We start from the raw sequence: 20,129 nt of genomic DNA on the forward strand, positions 1-20,129 counted from the left end.
AGAGAAGGGGGGGGAAATACCTCTTAATGGGATTCCAATGCTAAACACGGTCGGTGGCGTTCTTTCTGCCGCGGCCGCCTCCGCTCTGTGAGATCGCCCGGAGGGGACGGCGTTCTCATCCCTTTACATTACTCCTTTTTTTTCTTCCTCCACTCGATTATATTCTATACTCCCCTCCCTCGCTCTCTCTCTCTCTCCCTCCCTCCCTCCCTCTCTCCCTCTCTCTCTCCCTCCCTCCCTCCCTCCCTCCCTCCCTCCCTCCCTCCCTCCCTCCCTCCCTCCCTCCCTCCCTTCCTCTCTCCCTTCCTCACTCCCTCCCCTCCCTTCCTCTCTCCCTCCCTCTCTCCCTCTCTCCCCTCCCTTCCTCTCTCCCTCCCTCCCTCCCTCTCTCTCCCTCCCTCCCTCCCTCCCTCCCTCCCTCCCTCCCTCCCTCCCTCCCTCCCTCAGAGGGACCAATCAGCATCGTTCATCTCTTAGGAATGGAAGCAGAGCCTCTAGCGCGCTGGCGCTTCTCTCTGCGTCGCCCGGGCGTTCCACCTCGCCGTTCCACCTCGCCGTCCCTCTGGCGTCCGCTCGCCTCGCCGTTAAACCTCCCTCACCTGTCCGCACGGCCCCGCCCAGCTTCACGCTATAAACACAACACAACTACCCCCGCAACTACCCCCGCAACTGCCCCCGACGGCTGTTTCACTACTCGCGCGCGCGGTGACGTCCCCAGGCGCTTGGCGTGTGGTCGTCTTATCTTTTTCCCCCCTTTTATATTTTCCTCGACCCCCCCCCCCCCCCCCCTCCCTGCGTATAACTGATGTTGGCGCTCCACCGGGTGAAAAGGCCGCCCCGTCTCCTAACCCCCCCCCCCCTCTCTGTGTCCCCTCAGCGGTCAGGAACGACAGGAACAAGAAGAAGAAGGACGAGAAGAAGCAGGAGTGCACGGAGAGCTACGTCCTGACCCCCGACACAGAGCAGATGATCGACAGGGTCCGCAAAGCCCACCAGGAGACCTTCCCCTCGCTCTGCCAGCTGGGGAAATACACTACGGTGTGTGTGTGTGTGTGTGTGTGGCGGGCCTCCCCTGGGGGGCCCCAAAGAAATTCAGGGGAGGCGCGGAGGGATGGTTAGAAAAAAAAAATGTTTTTTATTTTTGAAATATCTATGGTTTTTATGAATGAAATGTGAAGGTCAGAAGATCTAAATAAATAATGGGAGAGATGTATACTAAATGTGTGGATAGTGCAGAGAGAGCCTCCCCCGCAGGCATGAATGTATTGTGCGAAAACGTCATAACGTTAACTAGCAGCAGGTGCCACCGAGCTAACTTAGCTGTGTAGCGTTATGGGCTAGCTAACGCTGCCTTGCATAATGGACACATTTGGGGGTTTGGGGGGCTGCGGGTGTGTCACTGTTTTCAGAGGGGAGGCCCACATTGATGGAGTTTGGGAACCCGTGATCTAATCCTTCAACAGTTGTGGGGTTTGAGGTTCTGGTCAGAGGTTTTCATGTTCGGCGTGTCCGGCCATGACACCCCACGCTACGTCTGCACGCTCGCTAACCTCCGTCCCTCTCTCTCTCTCCTCCAGAGTAACAGCTCAGAGCGCCGCGTGTCCCTGGACGTGGACCTGTGGGACAAGTTCAGCGAGCTGTCCACCAAGTGCATCATCAAGACGGTGGAGTTCGCCAAACAGCTTCCCGGCTTCACCACGCTCACCATCGCCGACCAGATCACCCTCCTCAAAGCTGCCTGTCTGGATATACTGGTACGGGAGGCCTGTGTGTGTTTGTGTGTGTGTGTGTGGTTGAGTGTGTGTGTGTGTGTGTGTGTGTGTGTGTGTGTGTGTGTGTGTGGTTGAGTGTGTGTGCGTGCGTGTTATAGCGTTGTGTTGCTCACCAGCATGAATATTAGTGACCACTATTCTTCAGATTATCAATATGCTCTGTGTACGCAACGAGCCTCTCTGCTCTGATTGGCCGGTGCGGGCGTGACTGTGGGCCGAGCTCAACCAATCCCGTGTTCCGCTCCCTCAGATTCTGCGGATCTGCACGCGGTACACGCCAGAGCAGGACACCATGACGTTCTCCGACGGCCTGACGTTAAACCGGACGCAGATGCACAACGCTGGCTTCGGCCCGCTCACCGACCTGGTGTTCGCCTTCGCCAACCAGCTCCTCCCCCTGGAGATGGACGACGCCGAAACCGGGCTGCTGAGCGCCATCTGTCTGCTGTGCGGAGGTACTGCGGGCATTCGTATACTGTCTTAGGGGGGCGATCACACCTGGGAAAGACGCTAGAAACGAGACGCTAGTAAAACCGTTGATTTCCTATGATACGGCGCGTCTGACTGGCGTTCCGGCGTCTTTTTCGACGGGCGTCTTTCAAGCGTCTTTTCTTGCAGGCGCGTCAGTTTTGACGCGCGTTTGTAGACGCTGAATAAAAAAAAAAGCTGAACTATTTTCAACTTTTGAGCGTCAGACGCGAGAAGCGCCATTTTCGTCATCGTCATATTTGGCCCAGGCGTTTCAAGCGTTCAAGCGTCTTTGATGCGTCCGCGTTTCTAGCGTCTTTTCCAGGTGTGATCGCCCCCTTAGAACGGGCTGGCAGTCACTCAGCGCATCATAGAGTGGCGTCCAGACAAGCTTTTACAGCATGGCATTCTGGTCTGTCTGTTTTACCCGTAAACATAGCAATTGAAAGCATATACTTTTATTTTCAGGTATTGAATAGTGTTGTTTTTTTGACACAGTTAATATGTGGACTTGGGCTCAGGGACGATACTGTAGTCACTGAACTCCCTCTTGTGGCTAACATGAAAAGTGCAGGTAATATTGACTGTGGTGTCGGTAAAATGCTCAATATTGACATTGGGGTGTGGTGTTTGCGTTGCGTTGGCGACTGTACAGATCGCCAGGACCTGGAGCAGGCGGACAAGGTGGACGTTCTGCAGGAACCCCTCCTGGAGGCGCTGAAGATCTACGTGAGGAAGAGGAGGCCGCACAAACCACACATGTTCCCCAAGATGCTGATGAAGATCACCGACCTGAGAAGCATCAGCGCTAAAGGTGAGACGCCACCACACACAGACACACAGACACACACGCACACACACACACACACACACGAGGGGCGGCTGTAGCTCTGGATGGTTTCGCGAGGTCATACGTCCAGAGAGCTCTAACTGAAGACGTATTGAAAGACACAGGTATATGGTGGCTTCTATGGCCCCACTGCCTTGACCCTGCCTCTCTAACCTCTCCCCCCCCCCCGCCCCAGGAGCGGAGCGAGTCATCACGCTGAAGATGGAGATCCCGGGCTCCATGCCGCCGCTCATCCAGGAGATGCTGGAGAACTCTGAGGGCCTGGAGAGCGGGGCCACGGGGTCCCGGAGCAGCGGGCCCCCCCCAGGGAGCTGCAGCCCCAGCCTGTCCCCCAGCTCAGCCCAAAGCAGTCCTGCCACGCAGTCGCCGTAGCGCCCCCCCCACCCCACCCCACACACACACAACCCCCCCCCTCACCTCCTCCTCATCCCTCTCCCTCGCTCCCTCTTCTCAACGCCCCCCCCCCACGTCCTGTGGCCCGAGGGAGGGGCCAGACACCGAGCGTACACAGAGACTGGCGTGTCCCCTCCCCCCTTTCAGACGGCAGGCGGTGGAGGCGGGGTTCCCTGTGAGAGACAATACTGTAAAACCCTGCTAACTCCTCCGTCCTGCTCCCTCGCTCTCTCTCTCTCTCTCTCTCTCTCTCGCTCGCTCTTTCCCTGAAGGACTGATGGATGTGAATGGGGGGGGGGCCCAGTCAGAGCTGCGGAGGCTCGTTCTATGGAGGGGGGCGGGGGGGGGGGGGGGACAGACAGACAGACAGAGTGGACGAGCGGACAGACTAACACCTGACACTTTTTCTCGTTGTTGTGGCGGGGGACGGAAGCGGGACACAAACGGACTTGTGGAAGACCGCACCTAAAGACTGGGTCTTTCTCCTTTTCCAACTTCGAAAAACAGATTTCGTACAAAAGATATATAAATATATATAGAAAAGTAAGGAACTATTGTGATTGACTTGTCCATGACGGAATGACAGGTTAAAAAAAAAAGAAAAAAAAGAAGACATTTTCTGAGATTAGAAACTGTTCCTCCACAGATTTAATCTTTTCATATTCATCAAGAGTATCAAAAGAGAGATGTTCCGTTGTTTTTATCACAAACCGATGTTGTTCTCATTAACGAAAGTAAAGAAGCTGCAATTCCTTCTCGATTTACAGACACATGCACAGGAAAAGAGTCACGATAAATATCACTATTCCAGGCTGGGTTGCTTTTCTCTCCTTTGTCTTTTTATTTCTTTTTGCTGCAAAGAGAATGGAAAAAAAATGATTGTATGAACGTGGTTGTATGATATGGTCACAGGTCCTTCAAGAAATCAAATTAATGAAGATTCTTTATTAAGGTGTATTTTAAGTAGCCTTTGAGTTTGTGTATATAAGCTGTATTCATTTCTTTAAACTATGAAGAGTTTAACCTTCACCTGATTTTCAAAAGAATACCTTTTATGTGTTTTGTTTATAGATTTTTGTGTTTCAAGACAAAAATACATTCTGAGCACATTTTCCTGAAGGAAACGCATCCATATTTGGTGTCTTCCTGGATTACAGACATGCTAATGGAAACCACCAGGGTGGTTGAAAACAACAAATACTTTCACTTTTCCCCCCACACTGTTCAACAGGTGTATTACATAAATCATCAAAATACGATTAAGCATTAAGTTATGGAACTTGGCTTTTGGCCTTGTTACAGAAGAGAAGTGCCGTGTTATGGAAAATAATGTTGTTTGTGTGAGAAGAGAGGTGAATGCAAGTTGTTGATTGCAAGGCATCAACTATAGGCGCAGTATGGTTACAACACTGACAGGAATTTGAGAAAAGAGGAATATACGGGGAGGTGAAGAAGAAACGCGTGGCTTTTCTGTGTTCGTACACACGCCCTCATGTGGACTACGCCCTCACAACGCAGCCCCAGGACACTTTTGTAGCAATCTGTGACATTTGGTTGAATCCAGAGAAATGACACCTGTGATTCACATTAGCCAAGTCATCAGCACCACTAAAGCTGGCTCTCTCTATCTCTCTCTCTCTCTCTCTCTCTCTCTCTCCTCTCTCTCACACACACACAAACACACCTAATTGAAATTGTCATTACTGTACCACAAACACAAGCACACTGATGTCTCAGGAAGGAATCATTCTGTGTGCTTTGCCTCGCTCCTTGTCAGAGGACTACCCCCCCCCCCCCCCCCCACACACACACACACACACACACCTACCTGCTTCTGAGCCCCTGATGTCCTCATCAATCACTTCTGTCAGTCCTGTTTGAATCGGGACTTTGCAGAGAAACTGGTCCTCTGACCAGCAACGTGTTCCTGAAGAGGATATCAGAATGGAGTCTCAGAGTCTGAGAATCATAAATGTGCTCTTCTTTTCTTGTATGTTCAAAGCTGCTTTCGTCAATCAGGACTAAATCTGTTCAGAACAGCGCACAAGTTTTCCCTCCACAGCTTATCTGGAATAGCAACGCACCCTCGGTTTGAGAAGTATGGAATATGTTGCAATTTTGTCAAGATTATCAGGCGACTTAAAACAAAATAAAACCAACATTTAATAATTATTGAATGTGTGTGCTGTGTTTATTGCAGCCTGATTGCAGTGTTGAATGCTTATCAAACTACCCTCACGATGCAAACAGGATGAACCATGGATGTATTGAATGAACAGAGAAATAATCATATACTGCCATCTAGGGGATTTTCTTTGAATTGTGCTAAGCCACGTGTGAAGGTAGCCTGCATCTAAGAAAATTAGAATATTGTGGAAAGTTCATTATTTTCCGTAATTTAATTCAAAAAGTGTAACATTAATATTATAGATTCATTACACAAGTAGTGAAATATTTCAAGGCTGATTTTCTCCATGCCACGCTCCATATTGATGCAGTAATTTGTGCTAAAGGAGCCCCACCAAGTACTGTGTATAAATGAACATACTGTGCAATCATAAAGATTAAAACAAAAAAGGTTTGAAATATTTCACTTTGTGTAATGGATCTAGAATACATGAAAGTTTCACTGTTTGGATTAAATTACGGAAAATAATGGACTTTTTTCAACAATATACTAAATTTCTGAGATGCACACTGTATATAGGCTACCTCTGAAGTTATCCTTTCAAGGGATTTTATAGGCCTGGAGTCTCTGACCGCGGTGGATCTTAAGCATGGATGTATTAATAGAACTAAAAGGAGATCTTAGAAGATCTTAAGTCATGATTCTCTGGTTTTAAAGTAACAAACCACACGCCTGGTACACACATCCATGGGTCTACAGAAATCGACCTGTCCTACTTTGTGGGTTGTCCCTTCTCAGTATTCACAGCCAATAGGAAGTCTTCGCGCGGAATTTCGAACATTTTCAAATGGCCGTCTGTCCCATCGTGAAAGAATTGCTCCGCTGGATTTGTAAACAAAATAGTCCCTCGTGTTAGGTACATACATTTTATACATAATATTTAGATATAAAGACGGGTATACAATAACACAACATGATGTTATTAACATTGTAGTGGTACATTGCAAATCCATGTGTGCGCAACAATGTTTTAATAAGGAAATACATTTGGCGGAGGGATCCAACGTAACACAGAAACCAGGTCGTAGTAGGTTAGATCCACATTCACTAGCTGGTATTAGCGAGAGAGTTTAGCTAGCTAGGGAAGTAAGGCGTGTAGTAAGAGTGATAGATACATATTTTCTGATGTATACTCAATCTCTGATATATTAATAGAGGATCTATATTGTCCTGTAGACGTGTATGGATGATCAGCGGCTCAAGTCTTTGAACTGTCTACCAGGTAACGTTACCATGCTGATACCGAGGGCTAGCTAGGCTTAGTGCTAAGCTAACTTTTTCTTTCCCATTTATTTCCAAGTATATCTGTATTCTGTTATTGCATTAATAGCGAAATACTTCCACATCTGGCTCAGTCATTGAGTTAGATCGGTTAACTGTTTGTTTGCTTGCGTAATGTTGCCTAGCTAGCTGCCACGTTTGGAGAGAGTTGCATTATAGCACATGGTCGGGTTGAACCTTTGACCATGTTCTTAGACTTCTCTGGTTAATCAGGTACAATTATTGCAAGTTATTGCAATAATTATTATAATTATTGCGAGCTAGTTTAAGCTGAACTTTGTCAGATCAAGAAATCTGAAGTTACAGTTTAAGAATATGTGTACAGTGTGTATATCTAGATAACGTTACATTTGCTTGGTTGTCTCACGCTTTTGTCTGTTCTCTGCTTTCAGGTAACGTTGACTCTGAATACGATGCCTCTGCACGGGAAAATAGTTGTGATCAAAAGGAGCGGAATAGACGGGTGTGAATTCCCCCTCACTGCGTCGTGTTTGTTCGGGAGGTAAGAATCGTTTAGTAGTTGCCCGTCCTGTCCAACTGAAGTGTGACAATCAACAGGACTAGTAGTACAGTAGCCTACTACTACAGTTGGTGTCCTGGTTCATTATTTCTACTAGATTCCCATATCTATGTACGGGACTATAACACCCCCCCACCCCCCGAGACGGCTCTCTCCCACCCCGAGACGGCTCTCTCTCACCCCGAGACGGCTCTCTCTCACCCCGAGACGGCTCTCTCTCACCCCGAGACGGCTCTCTCTCTCACCCCGAGACGGCTCTCTCCCACCCCGAGACGGCTCTCTCTCACCCCGAGACGGCTCTCTCTCACCCCGAGACGGCTCTCTCTCTCACCCCGAGACGGCTCTCTCTCACCCCGAGACGGCTCTCTCTCACCCCGAGACGGCTCTCTCTCACCCCGAGACGGCTCTCTCTCACCCCGAGACGGCTCTCTCTCCCCCCGAGACGGCTCTCTCTCCCCCCGAGACGGCTCTCTCTCCCCCCGAGACGGCTCTCTCTCACCCCGAGACGGCTCTCTCTCACCCCGAGACGGCTCTCTCTCACCCCGAGACGGCTCTCTCTCACCCCGAGACGGCTCTCTCTCACCCCGAGACGGCCCTCTCTCACCCCCGAGACGGCTCTCTCCCACCCCGAGACGGCTCTCTCTCACCCCGAGACGGCTCTCTCCCACCCCGAGACGGCCCTCTCTCACCCCCGAGACGGCCCTCTCCCACCCCGAGACGGCCCTCTCTCCCACCCCGAGACGGCTCTCTCCCACCCCGAGACGGCTCTCTCTCACCCCGAGACGGCTCTCTCTCACCCCGAGACGGCTCTCTCTCACCCCGAGACGGCTCTCTCTCCCACCCCGAGACGGCTCTCTCTCACCCCGAGACGGCTCTCTCTCTCACCCCGAGACGGCTCTCTCTCACCCCGAGACGGCTCTCTCCCACCCCGAGACGGCTCTCTCTCACCCCGAGACGGCTCTCTCTCACCCCGAGACGGCTCTCTCTCACCCCGAGACGGATCTCTCTCACCCCGAGACGGCTCTCTCTCACCCCGCTGGGTAGATTTGAGGAGCCTTCTTTGAACACCAAGAACGACAGGGAGGCAAAAATAACGTTCCTTCAAGTAATTTCAAAATAAAGGTCCCATGAACATTGAACTGCTAGTATTTAGCGGTTGGTTTTTTCTCCGCGTGAGAATTGTGAAGTGTGAGCGTGAGGCTGAAATGCGTGTCTAGCGCTCAGCGCGTGAGCCTTGGCAGCCCTGGTTGTTCAAGGTTGTCTGCTGGCATTTGAAATGTTAAAGAGGCGGGCTTTTTGTTGCTGACGTCAGTCGACGAGTAGCTCGTCGTAGCTGCGGCTCACATGTGCAGCAACAGTGGTGCGTGTTCCACAAAGCGGGTTTAGTGAAAACTAAAGTTGATTTTGTTAAACCCTGTGATGAGGGAAACTGTTTTCCAGAAGAGGTGACTCAAACTCCAGGCCAATTACCATGCTCTCTTTAATATAATAATGTACACGTTGTTTTTACACTAATTAGAATCATTTGAGTGCAACATATTTCAAACTCAAAATTCCACACAAGAATGTAACACTAAATGTATGTAATATTAAGAAGTTCTAGGCCTCTGAATCCCTCTCTGTGACAGCAGACATGTTTTCATCTGATCAATATGACTATATTTGGCAAAATCTCTGGAGTTTTGAGTACTTAGAACTGCGAGTAGTAGGCTATTTATTTGATTGTTTTGCTATACCAGGGGTACTCAAATACACATCTTAAAGGTCAACAATTAAAATGTTTCAGTAAGACAAAGGTCAGTTTGTTAAGAGACACCTCCTCCTGACTCCCTTCCTGTCTCCTCCTCACCTCCTGTCTCCCTTTCTCTCCTCCTGCTTCCTTTGCCCTTATCTCCCGTCTCCCCTCCTGTCTCCCCTCCTCCCCTCCTGTCTCCCCTCCTCACCCCCTGTCTCCCCTCCTGTCTCCCCTCCTCCCCCCCTGTCTCCCCTCCTCACCCCCTGTCTCCCCTCCTGTCTCCCCTCCTCCCCCCCTGTCTCCCCTCCTCACCCCCTGTCTCCTTTTCTCTCCTCCTGCTTCCTTTGCCCTTATCTCCTGTCTCCCCTCCTCACCCCCTGTCTCATTTTCTCTCCTTTATTATTGTACATTGTCAAACACTTGCTTAATGAGAGACGTGGCTTGATATGATGAACTCTGAAGAAGGGTCGCTTCAAAATAACTGCTTTGTTTCACAGTGGCATTTCAAAGTGCCACTCATGACGAGATTTAGCTACATTACCGTTTCTTCTTCTTTCTCGTTGGAAGGATGATGAACACATTCAATCCATTCATCTTTGAATTGCTGAATTTCACTGTCAACTTTTCTTTTACTGGCCACCTTTGAACATGTCCTTTTAGCTAGATTGACTCACGTTTGAAATCTAACTGAGGCTACTAGCTAACTGCCGACATCATTTATTTGATGGAAAGATGGGTTAGAACAACAATTGCTGAAATCATAATTTTTTGTGTTTCTATCTTGTCTTTTAGGAAGCCTGATTGTGATATTCGCATTCAACTTGCCCAAGTTTCCAAGGAGCACTGCAGAATTGATTTGAATGAAAATAAAGAGGTAAGTACAAGATTAAAAGTGGGCAGCTGTATCAATATGCTGGCGTGATGTATTTTTTTGTGCTGAAAGATTTCACCTTTGTGTCGACAGGTCATTTTAACCAATCTGAGCTCTGTGAATCCGACCCGTGTCAATGGGGAGGTTCTGCAGCAGTCTGAACGCTTGAAGCACGGGGATGTGATCACTATTATCGATCGTTCTTTCAGGTGAGTGAGTCAGTAATAGTAAGGAAACACTTTAAACATGTCCTGCTCTCAGATCATTTGGGCGCAGCTACACCTATGCACATAGGCAACTAACCTCATCTCAAAATACTGATGATACCTTTGATGTTTTCCATGTCAGGTTTGAGTACCCTCCAGCGCCCACTCCAAAGAAGAGGAGATCCTCCACTGGTAACAAGGTATTTACACATGAAGCACCACAGGTCCAAGAACTGACAAACCTGACGATTTATAGCTAAATATGATCGCGTTTCTCTAATGTGTGTTCTCCCGAAGACGGAGTTGTAGCAGCGGAGGTGAGGTATGCGTGCCTGCCAAACGTGCGCATTTTCCCGCCCTTGGGATGTGTGAAGCAAAAACTGTATGATGTACCTGTTAATGGATAAAACTACCTCTAATCACAGGTCTCGCAGGAGCAGCAAGTGAGAGAAATCAACACAGTTTTGACTGAAGAAAACAAGAAGTCTGATTTGACCTCGGGTAATCCTGGCTTTAGTTTTTGCTTAATACCTTAGAGAACTTGGTTTGAACTCGGGTGATTCTAGTCTGGCAAAACGCAATTTTTATGTGTTGTATTCATTTCCTCTTCCATCATGTGTAGACGCCTGTTTGAAAGATGGAACCAACACTGTCAAGTTGCTGCAAAAAACCTCAGAGAAGGCTGAGGAAGATGGAAGTCTCGACCAGAACAAGACGGCCTCCCCCTTCTGTGAGCTCTATCAAATGGTCAAAAAGAGCCTTGACTCAAAGACCACGTGGAAGCCGCCCGGAAGTCAACCTCAAACGCCCGTTTCAAGGTTTTGCACACCGAAACCAGTTTCAGCCAAGAAAGCGAGAGTGGAGGAGTTTGCCGTTCCCTCAGATGTCCAAAGCGCGGCCAAGAAGCCAGAGACGGAGGTGTCGGCTGACACCCCTGACCACGAGGGTAAGTCTGAGGAGGAAGTCAAGAGTGAAGTGACCCCCAAATCATCTCAGAAGAAGAGGGAGTCCCTCCAAGTCCAGCTTGCTGAGATGAATGTGCCAGCACCAGAGGAGCAAAGGCCAGTGGAAGACGCCGCAGTGACCACCCCGATTCAGGGAACTCCGAAAATCAAGAGGCGCTCTTCAAAGCCCAGAACCACTGTTGAAGCCAACACCACTCCGGTGGAAGAGACCGCAGAAATTCCCAAGACCCCAACAAGGAGGAGGAGTAAGGAGTCAGCGCCCCAACCCGAGGAGCCTGAGCTCCCCACTCATTCTGTCACCTCAAGTGACAACCATGACACGGTGCCTGTGGAGTCTCTGCCCAGTACTCCGAAGACGGAGCCCGCTCGTTCTCTGAGGACCTCACCGAGAACTGCCGAGAGGAAGCTTCAAGTCCAAGAGGGGCTTCGGGCACTCGAGGAGACCGCCGTCGTCGTCGGTGAGTTTGTTGCTATGTTTTTCTTGGTCATCTTAGTAATCATGAATCACTTTGGAGTTGATATGAAAAATGAACAGATAACATACTACTTGCGTCTAATGTGTCTGATTTGGAGGTATCTAAATATCTGCTAACGTTGTTCTTAAAAAGAGTAACTGATATTTGCATCACAGACTATCTTACTAACTCATCCCTACCAAAAACATGTTTTTCTTTTAAGTGTCCTTGTGGATAGCTTAATGACCCCCCATATACCCCACCTTCATAACAAATGCCATGGCTGCTGTGCGTTTGCCAAATTAATGTGACATTTAGGTGTGACAGTGGCTGACAAGAAATATTCTGTCGTGGCACTTAAAAATGTATTATATACTTTTTTAGATAAAGAACCATCATCAAAGAAGAGAAAGAGAAGTGAAGAACTTGCAACCGAGGGGAAGAGAAAGAGTGTTTCCTTTGGAGGTCATTTAAGACCAGAATTGTTCGACAAACGAATGCCTCCTGACTCTCCCCTGCGCAAAGGCGCCACTCCTAGACGAAGTCTTTGTGTCGCTAAGGACAAACAGTCTCTCCTCAGAAGAGCCTCTGTCATTGGCCTGATAAAGGTATGATGCAATAACACAGGTTTTCTGTTCATGATGACAAATTTCAATTGTGTTGATTTTGATGCACTTTTCACTCGCATTCAATTAATTCTTTATTTTCTGCGTCATCTTGCAAGACTCCCTCACCTGCCAAGAAATCACCAAAGGCCAAAGCTAAAACCCCATCCCCGGCGAAGGAGAAGTCCCCGAAAACCAAGGCTAAGACCCCATCTCCGGGAAAACAGGACACCAAGAGCTCCCCTGGCAGGAAGTCCCTTCCTGCAGCTGTCAAGACTCCATCCCCCGCCAAGAGTAGTGATATGCCACGCAGTAAACCAAACCAGACGGCCACCGTGCAAGGCCGCTTCTCGGTCTCCCGCGTGAGCACCCCGTCACCCGTGGCAGGGCAAGACTCCGTCCCACAGAAGCCCGTCACCGCAGCCCCAATAGTGAGACGCAAGAGCATGAAAGCGGTCAAGAAAACACCCAGAAATACCATGAAGAGTGCTGTGGAGGTTATGCGCAACCGAAGAAGTGGAGTGTCACGGGCATCTATGAAAGGTTAGGACCCAGTTATCTGTCCTGTATCATCTTCCGTAATCTAGTTTGGAAAAGTACTGTTTTTGTAACCTAATGTTGTTCGGTTTTTTTTGTGTATTAAGTTGTGAATTCCTGGGCTGATATTGTGAAGTTTGGTCAGACGAAGTCCCAAAAGGTTGTCACAACCAAGAAAACGATCAAAGGCATCACAACTAAAAAGGCTCCTGTACCTGAGCCCAAGGTAAGTTAAAATGGTCTTTTCTGCCCTTTGCAACATGACACTGAACAACATGAATCTGTTACATGGTAATAATTCTGAACAATATACTAACTTGCTAATTTTATTGTCTTGTCTAGACCCCTGCAAGAAATCACAAGGATCAAGTCAGCACGGGTCATGCAGATTCACCTGTGACAATTTTTGTCGGGAAAGCTCACAAACTGAAGGCCATTCAGCCAACTGGAGGTGCCCCAAAGCTCGTCTACAACGCTGCCCTGCTCCAAAAGAACATGAAGATGGATGAGGATTTGACTGGTAACATTTTCCATGGCTGCTATTCCTTTTATGTATTTTGTTAAATAATCTTAAGCGTGCGTTGTATCGCACCGTGCCTTGCATACATAAACCTGAAGTATTTATCTGTGGTTGCAGGAATTGCAGAAATATTCCACACCCCTGCACATTCAAGGCAGAGGAAATCAGTTGCCAGTGACCAGAGTGGCCTCAAGACTCCCCAGACGACCCAGTCTACATTTATGATCGAAACATCGGTGATGAACACTCCTGAGGAAACTGGTATGATGTTTTTACAATCCCAAGGGGGTGTAAGGGGATGGGTATAGGGGATTTGGTATAGTTTGTATGTGACATTGTATCTCAAAATGTTTTCTTTCCTATTGTCTGGGACAGGCGAGATGCTGGTGTCTCCATTGAATGTCGTTTCTACAGCAAAACCGGGAATATATAACAGCGATGCAGTCAGTCGGCTCCTCCAGGATAATCAAGAATCTAGTTTCATCGGTGAGGTTGCTGCTGAGGATGAAGCTGAAGACAGTCCCCACTTTATCCCTGCCTTGGAGATGCCCTCTGACGATCAAGTGTCCAAGACTGAGGTGTCAACTCCCAAGCAGAAACCTGAACAGCCCGACTGTCTCACTGGTGTGAAGAGGATCATGAAGACGCCAAAGCAGAGGGTGGAACCAGTGGAGGACCTCAGAGGAAACATCCTGAAGACTCCCAAGCAGAAACCTGAACAGCCCGACTGTCTCACTGGTGTGAAGAGGATCATGAAGACGCCAAGGCAGAGGGTAGAACCAGTGGAGGACCTCAGAGGGAAACTGTTGAAGACTCCAAGAGCACCCAAGGGTTCTGAAGAAGCTGGCCTTGATGGTGTGAAGGAGCTTCTGGCGACTCCCAAACACAAGGAAGAACCTGGTGAAGATCTTCCAGAGCTGAAGGACGAGACGAATGCCCCGATGGTGGAAAGCTCCCCGCTGGTTTGTGCAACTAGCATCGAGGAAGCGATGACAGACCTGAAGGATGAGGGCGTTCCTGTTGAAGATGTGAAGGGTGTTACGCAAACATCTATGCAGGAACTGGTGGGTTCACTCTACTTTCCTGAAATGGGTTTGCGCGTTGTGTTGTATTGACACTTTAAAGCAATACATCGCGTTATTTGGACCTTTACATAGAAAACGCTATGTATCGCTTTAACAGCTTTCTAAGTCCTTACCTTTACTTTCATTACATATACTAAACATGTATGTTGTTTTCAGGTTCAAGAGGAAACCATCCCTGCAGATTGTGTGTCCGATTTGACCACAGAGCGTGAGTTTTTTTTATTTATTCATAAAGCTCTTTTGTCTAACAGTAATTTTTCTGAATGACTCCCTGTCCTGAGGTTGAAATGACTAATTCTCTCACTTATTATATTTTTCAGAACCACAAGTGGTGTGTGGAGAGGATGTGTCTGTTCCATCAGATGACATGCAGAGTTCCTCTCAAGATGCTGTAGACTCACCTAAAATGGAGGACACAGAGTTGGCGACGGAGCGTACGTTTATATTCATTCATAAATCTTATATTTAGTTTGAGGAACTAAGTACGTTTTTATTTATTTCCAAGTCTTTTGCTTTGTTCAAATTCAAATGTTAAATCACTAATTCTCTCTCCCTTTTTATTTATTTTCCAGAACCACAAGTGGTTTGTGAAGAGCACACAGAGGATGTGTCTGTTCCATCAGAAGGCATGCAGACTACCTCTCAAACAGATGCTGCAGATCCACCTAAAATGGAGGCCACAGAGGAGAAGGTTGAAGCAACCAACAGTACCTCTATACTGAAGACTACTGAAGTGTCTATGGCCGAAACGGCACAAGACCCAGAACCGACTGACAATGATCCACCTAAAATGGAGGTCACAGAGAAGACAGAGTTGGCGACAGAGGGTATGTTTTTATTTATTTGTCTCATAGTTTGAGAGGAACTGAATGACTTCCTGTTCAACATCTTAACATTTGAAATGGTTAAAATCACAAATGATCTTACCCTTTCATTTCAGATCCACAAGTGGTGTGTGAAGAGCACACAGAGGATGTGTCTGTTCCATCAGAAGACATGCAGACTACCTCTAAAACTGATGCTGCAGATCCACCTAAAATGGAGGAGACAGAGTTGGTGACAGAGCGTAAGTTCTTATTTATATGTCTAATATTTTGTCTGAGGAACTGAAGGACTTCCTGTTCAACATGTTCAAATTGAAATGTTAAATCACAAATTCTCTCCCTTTTTATTTATTTTCCAGAACCACGAGTTGTTTGTGAAGAGCACACAGAGGATGTGTCTGTTCCATCAGAAGACATGCAGACTACCTCTAAAACTGATTCTGTAGATCCACCTAAAATGGAGGTCACAGAGGAGAAGGTTGAGGCAACCAACAGCACCTCTACACTGAAGACTACTGAAGTGACAAAGGCAGAAACGGCACAAGACCCAGAACCGACTGACAATGAGAAAGAGTTGACAAGTGAAATCAAAGAGGCCACTGCTCCAACTGTTCTAGGAAGAGGTCAGAGAGGGAAGAAAACTGAGGTGATCATTCCAACCCTTCCAAATCCTGTCAGACAATCTGGAAGACGCAGAGTTGCACAAAGTGATTTGACCAACAATGTCGAAGCCCCGGTGGAGACCATGGAGGTTTTGGCTCCTGAGGAGAAACCCCTTCCAGATCCAGGCTGCACTTCAAAGCCCAAGAGAGGCAGAAAGGCCAAACAGTCATCTGTCGAGCAAACTGAAACAGTGCAGGAGAACTCTGTTGAAGCCATGAGTGACGAAGTTCCTCCAGCAGAGATGGCCGTGAGCCTGGAGCAAACTCCAGATGTCCCCGTGGAGAGACCCAGAAGAGGAAGGAAGCCCAAGCAAAATTCTACTGAACAAACTGAAGTGGTTCCCATCTCTGCAGATTGTGTGTCCGATTTGACCACAGAGCGTGAGTTTTTATTCATGAAGCTCTTTTGTCTAACAGTAATCTTGCTGAATGACTCCCCGTCCAAAGGTATAAATGACTAATTCTCTAACTAATTGTATTTTTCAGAACCACAAGTGGTGTGCGGAGAGGATGTGTCTGTTCCATCAGATGACATGCAGAGTACTTCTCAAACAGATGCTGTAGACTCACCTAAAATGGAGGCCACAGAGTTGGCGACGGAGCGTACGTTTATATTTATTCATAAATCTTATATTGAGTTTGAGGGACTTGGTACATTTTTATTTATTTCAAAGTATTTTGTTGTATTTGAGGGACTAAACAACTCCCTGTTCAACAGCGTAAGATTTAAATGGTATATCACTAATTATCTTACCCTTTTATTTCTCAGAACCTGTGTCTGTTCCATCGGACAGCATGGAGACGACCTCTCAAACTGATGCTGTAGATCCACCTAAAATGGAGGTCACAGAGGAGAAGGTTGAGGCAACCAACAGCACCTCTACACTGAAGACAACTGAAGTGACAAAGGCAGAAACGGCACAAGACCCAGAACCGACTGAAATCAAAGAGGCCACTGCTCCAACTGTTCTAGGAAGAGGTAGGAGAGCGAAGAAAAATGAGGTGATCAATCCATCCCTTCCAAATCCTGTCAGACAATCTGGAAGACGCAGAGTTGCACAAAGTGATTTGACCAACAATGTCGAAGCCCCTGTGGAGACCATGGAGGTTTTGGCTCCTGAGGAGAAACCCCTTCCAGATCCAGACTGCGCTTCAAAGCCCAAGAGAGGCAGAAAGGCCAAACAGTCATCTGTCGAGCAAACTGAAACAGTGCAGGAGAACTCTGTTGAAGCCATGAGTGACGAAGTTCCTCCAGCAGAGATGGCCGTGAGCCTGGAGCAAACTCGAGATGTCCCCGTGGAGAGACCCAGAAGAGGAAGGAAGCCCAAGCCAAATTCTACTGAACAAACTGAAGTGGTTCCCATCTCTGCAGATTGTGTGTCCGATTTGACCACAGAGCGTGAGTTTTTATTCATGAAGCTCTTTTGTCTAACAGTAATCTTGCTGAATGACTCCCCGTCCTAAGGTTGAAATGACTAATTCTCTAACTAATTGTATTTTTCAGAACCACAAGTGGTGTGCGGAGAGGATGTGTCTGTTCCATCAGATGACATGCAGAGTACTTCTCAAACAGATGCTGTAGACTCACCTAAAATGGAGGCCAGAGAGTTGGCGGTGGAGCGTACGTTTATATTTATTCATAAATCTTATATTGAGTTTGAGGGACTTGGTACATTTTCATTTATTTCAAAGTATTTTGTTTTGTTTGAGGGACTAAACTCCCTGTTCAACAGCGTAAGATTTAAATGGTATATCACTAATTATCTTACCCTTTTATTTCTCAGAACCTGTGTCTGTTCCATCGAACAGCATGGAGACGACCTCTCAAACTGATGCTGTAGATCCACCTAAAATGGAGGTCACAGAGGAGAAGGTTGAGGCAACCAACAGCACCTCTACACTGAAGACAACTGAAGTGACAAAGGCAGAAACGGCACAAGACCCAGAACCGACTGACAATGAGAAAGAATTGACAAGTGAAATCAAAGAGGCCACTGCTCCAACTGTTTTAGGAAGAGGTAGGAGAGCGAAGAAAAATGAGGTGATCATTCCAACCCTTCCAAATCCTGTCAGACAATCTGGAAGACGCAGAGTTGCACAAAGTGATTTGACCAACAATGTCGAAGCCCCGGTGGAGACCATGGAGGTTTTGGCTCCTGAGGAGAAACCCCTTCCAGATCCAGGCTGCACTTCAAAGCCCAAGAGAGGCAGAAAGGCCAAACAGTCATCTGTCGAGCAAACTGAAACAGTGCAGGAGAACTCTGTTGAAGCCATGAGTGACGAAGTTCCTCCAGCAGAGATGGTCGTGAGCCTGGAGCAAACTCGAGATGTCCCCGTGGAGAGACCCAGAAGAGGAAGGAAGCCCAAGCCAAATTCTACTACTGAACAAACTGAAGTGGTGCCTGAGGAAACTACTGAAAGTGTATGTGAGAAAGTCCCGGCCATGAGAGCTAGGAGGGGAAGGAAGCCTCAACAGGAGGCTGTGGAAAAAGACGTTGAGGCTGTGGAAACTCCTCTGATTGAGAGCGCGGCCTCCGAAGAGGCTTCCTCTGTTCTGGCCGAAAAACCAAGGAGAGGACGGAAGGCCAAACCGGACCCTGTTGAACAAGCGGAAACAGCGAAGGGGACTATCGAAGTTCCCGTCGATGAGAAGGTGGAGGTCCGGGCCCCTGTCGTGAGAGCTAGGCGGGGCAGGAAGACGCCGCAGGAGGCTGTGGAGAAAGAAGCCGCACCTGTGGAAATACCTCCGATTGAGAGCAAGGAGGCGGAGGTCCAAGTCCCCGTTTCCAAACCGAGGCGAGGAAGAATGAACAAACAGGATTCTCTAGAACAAGTAGAGGATTCTCGCACCGAGTCTGCCCTCGCCGAAGCTTCCGTTGCCCAGGAGCCAACCGCCTCGCCTGCTGAGAAACCCAAAAGAGGAGGAAGAAGGAAACAGAACGCAGTGGAACAAGTCGAGGAAGTAGACGAGGCCCAGGAGCTGGCAGCTGTGGTGCTTGAGAAGCCCAAAAGAGGACGAAAGGCCAAACGGGAACCTGAGACGGAGGCAGCTCCAGCCCCCACAGACGAACAGGACGAAACATGCGCCGCCGCAACAGACAACCCGAAAAGGGGGCCGAGAGCTAAGCGGGATGTCCCAGCTCGTGAGAAGGAAGAGGCTAAGCCAGGCCGGGGGAGGAAGGTTATTCCTAATGAAGAGGAGCAAGCGGCTCCGGCCAAGAGAGTGCGCAGGGGAGCAGCCGGGGCAGATGTCCCAGCAGAGGCCGTGGCAGCGCCTGGCAAGAGGGCCACGAGAGGAGCCAAGATCCTTAGATCCTAGTGACCTGTATATTGGCTTTTTCTTTTTTTTGTCTTATCCCCCACCCAAAAAAAAATAAAATTAGTTTTTAGAGGATTTGTGATGTTTAGAGACAATAGGGGCTCTTTTTCTAATCCTAATTTTATACGTTCTTTTTTATATATATTGAATTAATATTAAAGAGCTTTTGTTACTTCTGCCTTGCATTCTTGTAAACAGATCCATTTAAAAGTTTTACGTGATAAAATCAAACAATGGCTTCAAGGCTATGATGAGGTACACATTGTTAAGGCCCAGCTCACTTTAGGACGCATGCCCAAAGCAAGATGTAACAATAATTATTTAGTATAAACCTATTCTAAGCAAATTAACAATACAAAAGATGTGGTGTGACAATGAGAGAATCAGTAGTGTAGAGCAGTGCATGGATGTAGTGAAAACGGTATGGTGGGTGTAGGTGTTGTATGGTGTGATATCAAACTATAGAACAGAATCAACATGCTGCTGGAGGGGGAAGTGAGCGATTGCTTGCTGGTCTGGCCTCTTGTCCGCCAAGCCACACCCCGCCACAGGTGCGCCTTGGTCCGAGATGACCCTTCCAGTTCCCCCCTGCTGGACACAGAAGGAAAAACAAAGCCTACCCCCAACCCACAGCCAGGGGACTGGGAGTCGTCACAACATCAATTGATATATAGCCTACTGTGTTCACATCTACAAAGAAATAAATTGCAAGAATTTCAAATGTAATAGTACGGAAGAGCATTAGGGCCAACAGCTGAGTTTTTATTTTTAACTTCTGAGTTTAAAGTCAGAAATTCTGACTTTTTTCTCAGAAGTTCTGTTTTTTTCTCAGAAATTCTGACTTTAATCTCAGAAATTCTGACTTTAATCTCA

General features: G+C 47.9%; 2 protein-coding genes across 2 annotated transcripts; both read left to right on the top strand.

Annotated features, from left to right (window-relative positions):
• Positions 1–479: 479 nt before the first annotated feature.
• LOC311326882 (retinoic acid receptor alpha-like) lies at positions 480–3,757 on the top strand (the record flags this gene model as incomplete). The annotated part of the gene is made up of 6 exons (XM_084459860.1): positions 480–567; positions 878–1,038; positions 1,578–1,754; positions 2,023–2,227; positions 2,896–3,054; positions 3,266–3,757. The coding sequence occupies 6 exons, from the start codon at positions 480–482 to the stop codon at positions 3,460–3,462; spliced, it is 987 nt and encodes a 328-aa protein (XP_084315986.1). The 3' UTR covers positions 3,463–3,757.
• A 3,608-nt stretch (positions 3,758–7,365) lies between these two features.
• Positions 7,366–16,763, top strand: mki67 (marker of proliferation Ki-67; the record flags this gene model as incomplete). The annotated part of the gene is made up of 14 exons (XM_084459861.1): positions 7,366–7,454; positions 10,000–10,081; positions 10,172–10,287; positions 10,427–10,476; positions 10,907–11,707; positions 12,089–12,312; positions 12,429–12,852; positions 12,954–13,072; positions 13,189–13,366; positions 13,484–13,627; positions 13,742–14,401; positions 16,007–16,318; positions 16,424–16,540; positions 16,732–16,763. 14 exons carry the CDS (start codon positions 7,366–7,368, stop codon positions 16,761–16,763), a joined length of 3,348 nt encoding a protein of 1,115 aa, XP_084315987.1.
• Positions 16,764–20,129: the final 3,366 nt, after the last annotated feature.

This window comes from Borostomias antarcticus (genome assembly GCF_949987555.1).
Source record: "Borostomias antarcticus genome assembly, chromosome: 29".
NCBI lineage: Eukaryota > Metazoa > Chordata > Actinopteri > Stomiiformes > Stomiidae > Borostomias > Borostomias antarcticus.